Genomic DNA, 16,449 nt, shown 5'->3' on the forward strand with positions numbered 1-16,449 from the left:
CACACCTCTGTTTTTTGGTGCTTTTTGCAGAAACACACTACAGTTCAGTTACATGTTTTCCTATGGGACATGTTCACATCCATGATTTTTTTTCAGTCGCTGCGTATTTGGAAAGGGCAAGGACATTTTGTAACACAAAACGGTGATATTTTGTTTTTTTGGGGTTCAATACACTTCAATGGAGAAGCTACAGAAAAGCATGTAATGTGTTTTTGCGGCAATTTGTGTTTTGTAATCTGTCCAACAAAAATTGGCACAAAAAAATTAAAAATGCAAATTTTTTTTTTTAAAGGCTATTATCTGATTAATGCATTAATCAAAACAATAATCGGCCAACTTATGCCCTGTACACACGATCGGTTCATCCGATGAAAACGGACCGATGTATTTTTTCATCAGATATCCGATGAAGCTGACTTTCATCAGTCTTGCCTACACACACCATCAGTTAAAAATCCGATCGTGTCCAACGCGGTGACGTAAAACACAACGACGTGCAGAGAAAAATGAAGTTCAATGCTTTCGAGCATGCGTCGACTTGATTCTGAGCATGCATGGATTTCCCCACAGACAATCTTTTTTTTCTATCGTTTTTTTAACCATCAGATAATTTTAAAACAGGTTCTAAGTTTTTTCACCGATGGGGAAAAAAACGATGGGGCCCACACACGATCGGTTCATCCGATGAAAACGGTCCGATGGACCGTTTTCATCAGACGAACCGATCATGTGTACAGGGCATAATTGATTATGAAAATAATCGTTAGTTGCAGCCCTACTCCACATTACTAACAAGAACACTGAGGACACTCTTCCTTGTTGTAGGTCTGCAGAACAGTCACTTAAACAGCAGGGCAATAAGGGGACAGCACTGGGACACCTTTAGCAATGTCCCAGGCCAGGCAAGACTTGAACTCATTGAATTCCTCCCCCCCATAGGTCAGTATTCAGTATTCAGTGTCCCTAAAATTTGGAATGTCACTCCCAGACTCTAGCAAGCAGGCTCCTCTGTGAACTCGGACTTTAAATAAAGCATGCATCCCAGGAAATGAATAACAAGAAATAATATGGCAATATCCTGCTGCATTGTAACTTAAAACATTAAATAAAGGCATTGCAAATCGACAATTAGCAGTCATTACTTTAATTATTTATAAAATATGGTGACAACAATGATAACACAGAATACCTAGTATATTGGTTAAAAGTTCAATGATATACAGAATACAATCATATTAGTAACAAGGTATAATAACGTAATAAGTTCATAATTAGCGCAATGCAACAGGGCCAATTCATGAGTGGATTTCCATAATGGATAGGTACAGCCTAAATATCTTGGTATACTCCAGTTAATATATCATATATTCATATCATATAATAATGATGGCTGATAATGGTGCAGTATATAGACAAGTGAGCTAATAAGCTCAAGATAGCATAATATGACAACATAGTTAATACCCAATATGTTAAAGAAACAGTTGGAGTGAGTCTCCCTAATAGCTGTGGTCCCAATTGGTAGGTAGAGTCCAATTGGTATTTGGGATAGTTGGTAAAAGATTGGTAATATATGTGCAATGGGGCATCTGTTGGCTTGACGGGTTTCGTGGTCATCACCACTCTTCAGGAGCAAGTATATGATGAATGTCTAAAATGTTAAATTTTTTTATTATAAAACTAAAAAATAGATTTTTTGTAAAGGGTCTAGCTATGAAGAGGGGGGAGGAAAGGGGGAGAAAAGTAGAGGCAACAACGTTTCCCCAAAGGTACTTACAAATGAGTCTGATGACGTAGGCGTGGTGGGAAAGAGGCTGGCCGCAAAAAGGTCAGCCCCTGGGAGCTGAGGCAGACTAGCCCCACCATAAAGCTGGAACTCCAGTGAAAAGCTAGGATCCCCAGAGGTAGGCCTCCATGGATGTGAAAGTGTTGGTGAATTGCAAATGAATGGAACCATCTGGAGAAGAGAAATGTATCGGTATTAAAAAATAGCGTGTGAGTGCGCAGAAGTTGACAGTAACGAAAGATAGTAAATACAAGGACCAATGAGTGATGAGGGGTATGGTGATAAGAGTTATGTGTAAATAAAGTAAGATGTGCCCCAATTGTGGTAATAAGGTAAGTACTAGGGGGACTGAACACCAACCCCTCGGCTGTGGTATATAACCCAGTGTGGATGGGGAGTAAAAAGGAAAAAAGGAAGATTGATAATTAGGTCAAAGATTTGATATACGATCACAGGAATTTACCTGGAACAAAGTGAATGAGATCCAAAGGTGCATGAGGTGACCATGGAAGTACCAATCGTATGGGGAGGTAGACTAAAACTGGACGGAGTGGAAACTCCAATGTGGTGGGGGAGAGGTCCGCCAAACGGCACGCTAGCGGCTGAAAGAGGAGGCAGCCACGCTAGACAGCCGAGCAGCGTGAGCCGCCCGCTACCCTGTGCCGGCCACCCCGTCGAGGACACCAGAATGGAAACCACAGCGTCAGCGCACTAACATCACATATAGTGACGCAGCTCGTAAAACGCCGGGTGCGTGACGTCCATGCGCAATTGGGCCCCTCGATCATTTTTCGGCATGAAAAAAAACGTTGTTTTTCAGCATGTCCAAAATACGACCTTTTTCCAACTTCATCCTAAAAAAGGATGTTGCCCACACACCATCGTTTTTGAAAAATGATGAACAAAGCGCAGTGACGTACACCACGTACGACGGCACTCTAAAGGGGAGGTTCTATTCGCCTTTGGGCTGCTTTTAGCTGATTCCTTGTTAGTAAAAGACGATTTGCGCTTTTTTGTCTGTTACAGCGTGATGAATGTGCTTACTCCATTATGAATGGTAGTTTTACTTTAACTTGCTTCTGGGCATGCGCAGGTTTAAAACGTTGTTTTTGCCCACACACTATCATTTTTAACAACACAAAAAACTACATTTTAAAAAACGACGTGAATTTTTTTTGTCGTTTTTCAGAAGCCGAAAAACGATGTGAAGCCCACACACGATCATTTTAAATAACGTTTTAAAAAACGTCGGTTTTTTTCATGCTGAAAGATGATCGTGTGTACGCGGCATTAAATACTTACAAAGATCTTAACAATTTTATTAAAATGGTGATACAATTACACCTACACATGACCATAAAGTTTGCTTTCTAAATCAAAAACGTAATCTGGTTTAAAAAATCTGCATTTGCTGTTAATGGTATTTCTGCATGAAATGGTTAGTATGGTCTTTTTAATTGCCATGTGTTTTGTTTCCAGGTAATTTGTGTGGGGCAAATAATCTGTGCAGTTGTAGCTGACACTCCGGAAAATGCAAGAAGAGCTGTGGCTAAAGTGAATGTAACCTATCAGGATCTAAAACCAATTCTCACGGTTGAGGTATTTTGTTTAACAGACTGTTTACTCTGTTCACATTTCCAAATGTTATGCGGTATTTTACAAAAAAGACATTGGGGATGATTTACTAAAACTGCAGAGTGCAAAGCCTGGAACTGTGCGTGGTAGCCAGTCAGCTTCTAACTAGCTTGTTCAAGTAAGCTTTGACAAAAGAAAACATGTGGAAACTGACTGGTTTCTATGCGGAGCTACACCAGATTTTGCACTTTCTAGTTTTAGATAACTAATCCCAAATTACATTAAAGCGGTAGTTCACCCCCCCCCCCCCGACACATTTTACCATCGAGACAGGCATTGTAGCGCGAGCTACAGTATGCCTGTCCCGATTTTTTTAACCCCGTACTCACCTTGTACTCGGACATCGTAGATTTCGGCTCCCGCGGGGAATGGGCGTGCCTATGGAGAGGGAGGATGATTGACGGCCGGCCCTGGCACGTCACTCTCCCCGAAGACAGCCGGAGTAGGTCTCGGCTCTTCACGGCGCCTGCGCACAGGCTATGCGCACGCGTCGTGAAGACCAAGCCTATTTCGGCTATTTCCGGAGAAGCGTGACGCGTCAGAGCCGGCCGTCAATCATCCTCCGTCTCCATAGGCACGCCCATTCCCCGGTATCTTCGATGGACGACTACAAGGTGAGTACGGGGGTAAAAAATGCGGGACAGGCATACTGTAGCTCGCGCTACAATGCCTGATTTTAAGGTAAAAGAAAAAAAATATTTTTTTTTTGGTCGATAGGGTGAACCCCCGCTTTAAAACCCCCAGCAACGTAATGCATGACAGTGCACGCAATCATGCAGATTAGAGTGTTACTGAGGTTTAAAGGAAGGTGTTGTTGTTTAATAGAAATCTGGCCATAATAATGTAGCACTACCCCCAAAGGAGCTGCTGAATATTTCCTCGCCGTCCAGGGTGATGGATGAGAGTAGAGAAAATTCAATGTCCACACTTTACACTTCCTTTTTAAAGATTTATTTGCTGAACTTGGTAAAAGAATAAAATAAGTGGTGGAAGGGTAATGGGTAAATAGGTTCAGGTGCAATATTTCACTCGCTTCCTGCGACACAGCTTTCGTCGCCACTCTAGCCAGAGTGGGTATTGCACACCCGGATAGGTTTCTCTCACTAGCCCCGCAGCCGGAATGGCGCACAGAATAGGTTGCAGTCTCTGCCACAGACCTTCCCACAAATGGAGACACTTTCGGTCTAAAATCCTCGTAGCACAGGATTCAGCACCCGGATCACTCCAGACTAACTTCTTTCAGAGAGATGGAACTGACAGGCGATCACCAGGGCCACCATCAGGAATTATGGGGCCCCTTACACAGCTTCAGGCATGGGCCCCCTGGAGCAGAGAACCTGGGGGGAGGGGGGGCTGCCGCGAATTGAGAAGCGGGGGGCCCTTTACAAAAAAAAAGAAGAAATAAAGAAAAATATATATAAAAAAAGGGGGGTAGCCATCTGGGCCATTTAATAAAAAGAAAAAAAAAGAAATAAAAAAAAAAAATATATATATTTTTTAAAAAGTGGGGTTGCCATCTGGGGCCCAGGGGACCTCTGGGCTATATATATATATATATATATATATATATATATATATATATATATATACACACAAATATTATTATTTTTTTTTATAAAAAGAAATTACAAAAAAGTGGGGTTGCAATCCGGGACCTCTGGGCCCTTTAATAAAAAAAAAAGAAGAAACCTCTGGCCCCTTTAATAAAAATTAAATAAAAAAATATATATATAAAATATATATATAAAAAAAAAATTATAAAAAAAAGGGGGGAGTTTCCATCCAGGGCCCTGGGGACCTCTGGGCCCTTTAAAAAAATATATAAACAAAAATAAACATTTATAAAAAAAAAAGAGGGGGGGTTTGCCACATGGGGCCCTGGGGACCTCTGAGCCTTTTAATAAAAAAATAAAAATAAAAATAAAAAAAATAAAATAAAATAATATAAAAAAATAAAAAAATTATAAAAAAAAGGGGGGTTGCCATCCGGGGCCCTGGGGACCTCTGGGCCCTTTAATAATAATAATAATAATAATAATAATAATTTTATATATATATATATATATATATATATATGTGTAATATATATATATATATATATATATATATATATATATATATATATATATATATATATATATATAAAATATATATATATATATATATATATATAAAATATATATATATATATATATATATATATATATAAAATATATATATATAAAATATATATATATATATATATATATATATATATAAAATATATATATATATATATATATATATATATATATATATATAAAATATATATAAAATATATATATATATATATATATATATATATATATATATATATATATATAAAATATATAAATATATATATATATATATATATATATATATAAAATATATATATATATATATAATATATATAAAATATATATATATATATATATATATATATATATATAATATATATAAAATATATATATATATATATATATAATATATATAATATATAGTACAGAAGTACAAAGGTTTGGACACACCTTCTCATTTAAAGAGTTTTCTTTATTTTCATAACTATGAAAATTGTAGATTCACACTGAAGGCATCAAAACTAAATATAAAAATAAATAAAATATATTTAATATTCTAGGTAATTCAAAGTAGCCATCTTTTGCTTTGATTACTGCTTGGCACACTCTTGGCATTCTCTTGATGAGCTTCAAGAGGTAGTCACCTGGTGCAGCACCCCATCACTCTCCTTCTTGGTCAAATAGCCCTTACACAGCCTGGAGGTGTCTTTGGGGTCATTGTCCTGTTGAAAAATAAATGATGGTCCAACTAAACGCAATAGCATGCCGCTGCAAGATGCTGTGGTAGCCATGCTGGTTCAGTATGCTTTCAATTTTGAATAAATCCCCAACAGTGTCACCAGCACCCCCACACCATCACACCTCCTCCTCCATGCTTCACGGTGGGAACCAGGCATGTAGAGTCCATCCGTTCACCTTTTCTGCGCCGCACAAAGACACAGGGGTTGGAACCAAAGATCTCAAGTTTGGAGTCATCAGACCAAAGCACTGATTTCCACTGGTCTAATGTCCGTTCCTTGTGTTCTTTAGCCCAAACAAGTCTCTTGTGCTTGTTGCCTTTCTTTAGCAGTGGTTTCCTAGCAGATCTTCTACCATGAAGGCCTGATTCACACAGTCTCCTCTTAACAGTTCTAGAGATGTGTCTGCTGCAAAAGGGGGCTACTTTGAAGAACCCAGAATATGAAATATATTTTCAGTTGTTTCACACTTTTTTGTTATGTTATGTATAATTCCACATGTGTTAATTCATAGTTTTGATGCCTTCAGTGTGAATCTACAATTTTCATAGTCATGAAAATAAAGAAAACTCTTTGATTGAGAAGGTGTGTCCAAACTTTTGGTCTGTACTATATATATATATAAATAAATAAATATATATATATAAAAAATGTTTTTTTTCTTTTAATAAAAAAAAGAGGGTTGTGATCCGGGGCCCTGGGGATCTCCGGGCCCCTGGAGACCTCCGGCCCCCTAAAAAAAAAAAAAAAAAAATTGTCCCTTTAACTACTTGCCGACCAGCCGCCGTCATTCTACGGCGGCAGGTCGGCTCTCCTGGGCGAGAGCACGTCATACTACGTCGGCTCTTAGAGCGGCCACTAGGGGCACGTGCGCGCCGCCGGAGGGGCGTGCGCCCCCCGCTCGCCCCCGTCTCCCGTGCGTGTGCCCGGCGAGCGCGATCGCCGCCGGGCACCCGCGATTGCTCGTTACAGAGCGGGGACCACAGCTCCCGGTCCTGTTAGCAGGGGAAATGCTGATCTTATGTTCATACAATGTATGAACAGAGGATCAGTGTTTCCCCTAGTGAGGCCACCCCCCCCCACAGTAAGAACACACCCAGGGAACATACTTAACCCCTTCCCCGCCCCCTAGTGTTAACCCCTTCACTGCCAGTGGCATTTTTATAGTAAGCCAATGCATTTTTATAGCACTGATCGCTATAAAAATGCCACTGGTCCCAAAAATGTGTCAAAAGTGTCCGAAGTGTCCGCCATAATGTCACATAAAAATGACATAAAAATACCCCCTATTTTGTAAACGCTATAACTTTTGCGCAAACCAATCAATAAACGCTTATTGCAATTTTTTTTAACGAAAAATACGTAGAAGAATACGTATCGGCCTAAACTGAGGAAAAATTTTTTTTTTATATATATTTTTGGGGGATATTTATTACAGCAAAAAGTAAAAAATATTCATTTTTTTCAAAATTGTCGCTCTATTTTTGTTTATAGTGCAAAAAATAAAATACCGCAGAGGTGATCAAATACCACCAAAAGAAAGCTCTATTTGTGGGAAAAAAAGGACGCCAATTTTGTTTGGGAGCCACGTGGCACGACCGCGCAATTGTCAGTTAAAGCGACGCAGTCTCGAATCGCAAAAAGTGCTCTGTTCTTTGACCAGCAATATGGTCTGGGGGGTAAGTGGTTAATAAAAAATAAAAAAATATATATTAAAAAAAACTATATATATATATATATATATATATATATATATATATATATATATATATATATATATTATTTTTTTTAAAGGGGGTTGCCATCCGGGCCCCTTACAGGTGTACTGCCTGTACCCCCTGATGGCGGCCCTGGCGATCACCATCAAGCCTTTCAGTAAATGGTGCATCCTTTGATGAAGTTCAAGGCCTCTCTTGAGACACCAGCCTCATGCTTGGTCCTCTCCAAGATAGGTCCTTCATCAAGCCTCTTCCTCCCTCCAGGATGGACAGCACAGGATCACCCTTGAAAACGTAGACCCAATCTGCTTACTGGGCCTACTTAACAGATCACAACCCCGGACCAACGTGATCCAGGATTACAGGAACACGCACCCCCGGCCAGGAGGGCCACACACAGGGTGGTGGGACGACAGACCCAGGATCGACGACCCCCGTTCAATGACGTCTGTCCCTTAAGTACCCCTCCCCAGCATGCACAGTGGGACGATCAACCCCCACCAATTGGCTGCAGAGGGGAAATACCCAAATCACCTTGACCTAGCTGCTGATACCCTTGGCCTGGAGTAATAACTACACCCCAGGCAAACAATAGTGGTCACTCACAGCACAGCCATGGCTGGAACAGAAGTCAATTAACTCTCAGGCCCTGTACACACGAGAGGATATCCGTTGGAAATGGTCCGCCGTACCCCCTACTCATTCAAGTCCTTCTATTTAAAAAAAAAATGTCCCCTGATGTAGTTTCCACATCAATCACGAATGCCGGCGGGCCACTGAACCAAAAAAGGAAAAACAAAGCTCTGCTCCCACCCAGCATACCCCCCATCTGTGACATCACAGGGGGTCCCGCTCCTTAGCGGAGCTGTCATTCTTCAGTGGGAGCCTTCATTGGGAGCAGAGCTCCCCCCTCCCCTTTTTAGGGTCAGCGAACAGTGTTTATTGTGTTTCACGTGTGATCTATACTGAGGGACATTTTTTTCTTGGTAAAGGGGGCTTCCAGCTTCAGTTAAGCTCCCTTTCCTCCGACCCCCACAGCCACCGGCCAGTGTTATGGGGAAGAGGCCCTTGTCCCCATCAACACGTCCCCTGTCCCAAAGAACCCCCTCATGTTGAGGTCAGGTTGCCTAGTATGGTTCAGGAGGAGGGAAGATGCTCATCCTTTCCCCCTCCCCCCTCTTTTCCTGACCTTATCCGCATGCTCAGATAAGGGTCTGGCATAGATTTTGCGGGGACCCCCACACCAGTACACATTCTTTAAATACTGTATGCCTGAACCACTACTTAATTACCGCATGCATTTAATTATTTACTTCCTTCTGTGAAATGAGTTTAATGCCTGTTCATGCGGTATTTACCGAGAGTTTTCAGAGTTTTGCGGTAAATACTGCAGAACGGCATGGTGAATTAATAGTTTTAGGCTCCATTCACACCTTGGCGACAAAACGCCCGACGCTCGATACGCTGGAGGGGCGAATTTCCATTGCTGTCTATGAGATGGTTCACATCTCACGCAGAACGCCGAACGCCGAAACGCTGTACGCCTGCCGCCTGAAAACAATTCCCGGACCCTTTTTTCAGGCGGCATTGGCGTTCGGCCATAGACAGCAATGGAAAGGATTTGTTTAAAAAAAAAAAAAAAAGTTAAACGAATCGCAGCAAAATATGCCGCGTACGCGGCGTTACTTGTCGCCTAGGTGTGAATGCAGGCTAAGGGTCGCATGCAGTATATAGGAAAAATGTGTCTGGACACCTAAATACTGCATACGATCTGCTTTTGTGAATGGAGCCCAGTATCCCATACTGCCAAGTTCTCCACAGCAGCCTTTAGCTCTGGTTCACACCTTCACACCGGTGCGACTCGTCATGCGATTTGATGGTTCCAAGTCTAAGCCTATTTTCGACAATGGAGCCGGAATGCAAAGAAGGGACTTTGTAAATTAAACAGTGTGGTAGATTCAGATAGAATGGTCTATCTGTCCGCCCGCCGTAATTTAGGGCGCAAGTTCTGTATTCAGAAACAACTTGCGCCCTTAGTTACGGCGGCGTAACGTATCTGTGTCGGCGTAAGCCTGCCTAATTCAAATGTGGATGATGTGGGCGTGTTTTATGTATATTAACTGTGACCCCGGGTATTTGACGTTTTTTACGAACGGCGCATGCGCCGTTTGTGAAAAAATCCCAGTACGCATGCTCGAAATTCCGCCGCAAATCGTCATTGCTTTCGACGTGAACGTAAATTACGTCCAGCCCTATTCGCGAACGACTTACGCAAACGACGTAAAATTTCCAAAACTCGACGCGGGAACGCCGGCCATACTTAACATAGGATACGTCTCATATAGCAGGGGTAACTATATGGCGAAAAAAGGCTAACGTAAATGACGTAAAAAAATGCGCCGGCCAGACGGATGTACGTTTCTGAATCGGCGTATCTAGCTCATTTGCATATTCCTTGCGTAAATCTATGGAAGCGCCACCTAGCGGCCAGCGTAAATATGCAGTCTAAGATACGACGGTGTAAAACACTTACGCCGGTCGGATCTTAGGGAAATCTATGCGTAACTGATTCTATGAATCAGGCGCATAGATACGACCGGCCGGACTCAGAGATACGACGGCGTATCTGGAGATACGCCGTCGTATCTTCTCTCTGAATCTACCCCAGTGTGTTTTAGTATAATTTTTAGTCCATTAACCAATCCCAGTTTTAGATTACAGGGACATCTTGTGGACATAGCTAAAATTGCAGCCTTTCTAAAACACAGGCCATCGCATTATACCGTTGGAAGGTATTTTATGTAGGTGATCTTTAGCCATAGTCTCAGATGAGTTTAAAACTGTATTGTGGGTGGATCTGTTTTTATGTGCCTGAGGAGGTACTGCCTACATATTGAAATACAAGCAAGAACAGGCTTAAAGGGGGTGTAAAGACAAAAATATTTTCCTCTTAAATTAAAGTCTGACAGTAGCTGATAAAGTAAAAAGTAATGTTTTGCATTATAACTAGTTTGATACCTGTTGATATCGAGCTCTTTTATTCACCTCCGTCACTCCTGAATCATTATTCTCACTGACTTCCTGGTTTGCAGTGTGCATTCATTCTTGCTACATCACGGCCTATTGGGAACTACAGTTCCCATTAGGCTTAGCCTCCATGCCTGTGAGGGATAAGAGAGCATCTTCACGCAGGGCTGTAGTCATAGGGAGGGGGTGAGCACATTCTGCTTTCCACCATGCAAAACGGCTCAGATGCTGGTGGAAAGCAAGAAGAGGAGAGACAGGAAATGGCATTTTTAAACCTGGATTACTGTATTTTGGAGGTCAAAAGGAAAAACTAGGCAAGTAATATTTAAATGCTCTAGCTTACAGCAATCAATTGATCTAATATGTTCCTTTAAAGGACACTGTACTGAGAAAGGGTCTCTTTCTGAAAGTGCTACTTGCCCGGTTATCTCTGACTTCAGTGCTTTAAGTCACTGACCAAGAACAAGCATAACAAGTAACACAGTAATGTCCTGGTCTGGATATTGGTTCCAGGACAGTGAATCAAATGTACTAAAGCCCATGTAGAGGTCAACTAGCAATTTCTAAAGATAAATTCAGCATTGGCAGCCTGCAATTTTTTTTGGTACATGCTGCTTTTATTGGGCACTCAGGTAAGTTACATTAAGTGATTTTTATCATTATATTTGATTATACTCCAGTCTTAACAGAATACAAAACCTACTGGTGAGATTTCAGTAAATGTAAAAAATAAATAAACTCATAGGTCTCTTTTTATATCCATTTAAAACAATTTGGCAATATACTTTAAGAACATAATATATTGTAATCATTAAAATGGGGGTGGTGGCGCAACCTATAGCCTGAAGAGTGTTCTACAGGTATCTGTGTATAAACTGTATGAACTGCTAAGCTAAATATCCAAACAAAGTATATATATATTTTAGTGACTCCCAACTGTGTGGGCAATAGCTACAATAAATGAAAAATATATAAAATCAGCGTGACATCAAGTATTAATCCGTGATTGGGGAAAAAAATTATCCATACAATAATGTGAAATATTGAGGCCAATACCGTAGATACCACTAGCGGTGTTGGACAATGTGTATCACCTAATTAATGCAAATTGGTGATAAATCAGTGAACATACTAGTAAGGTTATATGTGTAAACTCAAACATAAACCAAGTGAAGAACAAAGTATATAAAGGCGTGATGCCAAGAACATTCATATAACATTAAAAACCAGTGTATATACATGACACAGTGCACATAAAAAAACGTGAAATCGTATTGTCCATAAAAGATAACTCCAAGCAGTATCCAATCCAGGCAGTTCACATAAGGCTATAAGAGAGAGTCTTTAGACAATTTCAAAGTAAATGGTGCTCTGCTACGGCAAGGATATTGAGGTGACGTTTGTGCTCCCCCACATGGGTCCCCACTCACCAGCTCCTACAACCCCTACAGGTGTGTTTGGCATGTAAGCTCAGATCCCGATGGTTTCGAGCAATGGATCTCACCACTCACAGGAACCGCATTCTCCAAAGCCTCTCTCGATATCCAGAAGTTTAAAGGCAATAGCAAGTATTCAATAGTCCTCAAAAAAAGGAAATAGTGGCTCCCATAGTGTAGTACCAAAAAGCTTATTTATTATAAAATCAAAATCAAAACAAAAGTACAAAACCCTTACCCCACATCCCAGAATGGCTCCAATAGCATAAGCGTAAGTCAAAAGGTAAGGCACGGTATAGAGCAAGCCTGGGGATAGCAGCATGCGCTCCAGCTGCGTTCCACTTAATGCTCTGAACCGGAAAAGACGTACAGTTTATACACAGATACCTGTAGAACGCTCTTCATGCTATAGGTAGCACCACCACCCCAATTTTCGTCTTTAATTTTTGCTATAGAGCTGCTTTAGGGGAGCTCTTTTAGGGGAGCTACAATCTTTTCTCTTTACCTATGAGCAGATTTTTTGTACTTTTTTATATTGTAATCCTTGTATATGGTTTTTAAGTTTTAAAATATAAAGTGTTAAAAATATACATCAAGTCACAATTTGCACACACCTAATCCAATATAACTATATCACATTAGAACAATATTGTATAACTCTATATCTTAATTCATTTTAGGATGCTATTAAGAACAACTCATTTTTTCAACCTGATAAACAAATTCTACATGGAAATGTAGAAAAGGCCTTTAAAGAAGCAGACCATATCATTGAAGGTATGTAATGTTTAACCACTTAACCCCCGGACCATATTGCTGGTCAAAGACCAGAGCACTTTTTGCGATTCGGCACTGCGTTGCTTTAACTGACAATTGCGCGGTCATGCGACGTGGCTCCCAAACAAAATTGGCGTACTTTTTTCCCCACAACTAGAGCTTTCTTTTGGTGGTATTTGATCACCTCTGCGGTTTTTAGTTTTTGCACTATAAACAAAAATAGAGCAACAATTTTTAAAAAAAATAATATTGTTTACTTTTTGCTATACTAAATATCCCCCAAAAATATATAAAAAAAAACATTTTGTTTCCTCAGTTTAGGCCGATACGTATTCTTCTACATATTTTTCATAAGAAAAAATCGCAATAAGCGTTTGATTGGTTTGCGCAAAAGTTATAGCGTTTACAAAAAAGGGGGTATTTTTATGGCATTTTTATTAATATTTTTTTTAATAGTAATGGCGGCGATCAGCGATGTTTTTTCGGTACTGCGACATTATGGCGGACACTTCGGACACTTTTGACACATTTTTGGGACCATTGGCATTTTTATAGCAATCAGTGCTATAAAAATGCATTGGAATACTATAAAAATGCCACTGGCAGTGAAGGGGTTAACACTAGGGGCGGGAAAGGGGTTAACACACAGCTCCCGGTCCCCGCTCTGTAATGAGCGATCGCGTGTGCCCGGCGGCGATCGCACCCGCCGGGCTCGCGCACGGGAGTCGGTGGCCTGCGCGAGAGCCGATGTATAGCTACAGGCTCTCGCGCAGGGGAGTTGACCTGCCGCCGTAAAACGACAGCGGCTGGTCGGCAACTAGTTAAGGAAGTCACTGTGTAATAAAATTTATATAGATTTTTATTTTGGTTGTGTTCTCATTTGGCATAATTTGAAGTCCCTCTACTCTTTTGTTTCAAAAATACCATATGTATTGTATAACATATAACAATAAATCGTATCTGAACTCAAAACCTAAAATCTTGCAGCTAACCAGTCCCTAGTTGTGGTGGCTACCTTTCCTTATTAATGCCTGTTTCCTTTATTTTCACATGTGATCCTACCAGTAATGCATTTCCTGTCATCTTCTGTCTCTTCTGACTCATAGTTCACATGTAGCGCACACCCTTAAGGGCCGCAGGGAACTGGTATCCCACCACCGTGCACAGCCAGACACATAATATAGAGTCAAAGAATAGTCCATTTTTTTTTTTTTTTTTGTTTTATTGAGGGGATAGAACTTGGATAGGAATTGGGAAAAATTATGGGATGCCCACTTAACTTCAAAAGAACTTCAGGGACAACTTCTCCTATACACAGTCTATATACACTCCTCTCTTCTTCCAGAACACTCGCTTGCAGAATTCCAGCTGGCACACTGTAGATATAACAAAGCACTTAGATTTAGGCAGGAACCCAAGGCATCTTTAAGTGTGTAGCACAAAATGCAGTGTCCAGCTTAATTACTCCTGTGGCTACTGATTCCAGCACCACCTCTTCAGGCACTGCCAGCCCGCCTGGCTGCAGCCGCCCCTTTCACTAGCCATCCTGGCTACTTTTACACAGTCCTCCCAGACTGACACTCTCTCTCTGTCTGTACAGTCCTCCCAGACTGATCATTCACTAGCCCATCCGGCTGACTTTTCAAGATACCACCTGGAAATGTTGACTTGCTCCCGTGCCTCCAGTAAGGATTCCTCTGTGTGTTTTAGAGGGACCCTTCTGTATCTGAGCCCTAGGTCCGAAGTCACCCCCCAGACTAGGGGGCATCCTCATGGGCCACGGACAGCCTCCTCAGTCCTCAGCACTCCGTCTCCATCTTCCACCCGACTGCCCCTGCTGGTATGACTCATGAGTATTTATGAGGTAACCTGCCCCCTGTCAGCCCATTTTGCTGAAGATTGGCGGGGGCCCTTATCAATACCCCAAGCAGCTCCTTCTAGACTTCACCCTCTACTTCTGGAAGCTTCTCCAAGGTTCCAGAAAGCAAAGGGAATCACCAGAGATGCTGCTTTTCTAGGTTTGGATAGAGTAAGGGAGAGTTCAAACTTCTGTTAAGCCTTTAACCACTTGTTGACTGCCCTATAGCAGTTTTACTGCTACAGGGTGGCATCTGTGTGCAAGATCGCCTATATATATATATATATATATATATATATATATATATATATATATATATATATATATATATATATATATATATATATATATATATATACATATATATATATATAGGGAAACAACGTGCCCGGCGCATTGCTCGGGAGCCAATGCGAGTGCCTGCAGACACCCGCGATCGTCGGTAACACAGCAGGACGTGGAGCTCTGTGTGTAAACACAGAGCTCCACGTGCTGTCAGGGAGAGAGGAGACGGATCTGTGTCCCTTTTACATAGGGACACAGCATCGGTCACCTCCCCCAGTCACCCCCTCCCCCCACACAGTAAGAACACAATATGGGAATACATTTAACCCCTTCCTCACCTACTAGTTCACTGCCAGTCACATTTATACAGTAATTAGTGCATTTTTATAGCACTGATCGCTGTATAAATGTGAATGGTCCCAAAATTGTGTCAAAAGTGTCCGATACGTCCGCCGCAATATCGCAGGCCTGACAAAAAAATCGCGAATCCCCGCCATTACTAGTAAAAAAAAAAATCATAAATCTATCCCCTATTTTGTAGGCGCTATAACTTTTGCGCAAACCGATCAATATACGCTTATTGCGATTTTTTTTTTAACAAAAATATGTAGAATAATACGTATCGGCCTAAACCGATGGAAATTTTTTTTTTTTTTTTTTTTTTTTAATGGGATATTATTATAACAAAAAGTAAAAAATATTGTGGTTTTTTTTTCCAAATTTTCTGTCTTTTTTTGTTTATAGCGCAAAAAATAAAAAAAGCTCTATTTGTGGGGAAGGGGGTTTAAGTGCCCAGTAATGAAGTGGTTAAAAAATGCTTATCTTGCTTTTATTTATCTTGTGTCTAATCACTGATGTGAATCTGTTGGCTCTAAGGTATTTTTGGTAATTTTATAGGGGAGGTTCATATTGGTGGTCAGGAACAATTCTACATGGAAACAAATTCTGTTCTTGTTGTGCCAAAGGGAGAGGATGATGAATATAACATATACATATCCACACAGGATCCCACAACTGCACAGGTTAGTTTCTAAATTCTTTCATGAACAGTCATTGCTACCCAGTTGTAAAAGTTATAGGTATATAACTCA

The 16,449-nt window shown here is 40.7% G+C and overlaps 1 protein-coding gene across 2 annotated transcripts in view; it reads left to right on the forward strand.

Annotated features, from left to right (window-relative positions):
• Window positions 1-16,449, forward strand: part of LOC120943720 (aldehyde oxidase 1-like) — a 213,843-nt gene that overhangs the window by 122,960 nt on the left and 74,434 nt on the right. For both annotated transcript variants that reach the window (XM_040357196.1, XM_040357195.1), the window contains 3 exons: window positions 3,266-3,385; window positions 13,119-13,215; window positions 16,256-16,380. In XM_040357196.1, the coding sequence (XP_040213130.1) occupies window positions 3,266-3,385; window positions 13,119-13,215; window positions 16,256-16,380 (342 nt within the window). The remainder of the gene's footprint in view (window positions 1-3,265; window positions 3,386-13,118; window positions 13,216-16,255; window positions 16,381-16,449) is intronic.

This window comes from Rana temporaria, chromosome 6, assembly GCF_905171775.1.
Source record: "Rana temporaria chromosome 6, aRanTem1.1, whole genome shotgun sequence".
NCBI lineage: Eukaryota > Metazoa > Chordata > Amphibia > Anura > Ranidae > Rana > Rana temporaria.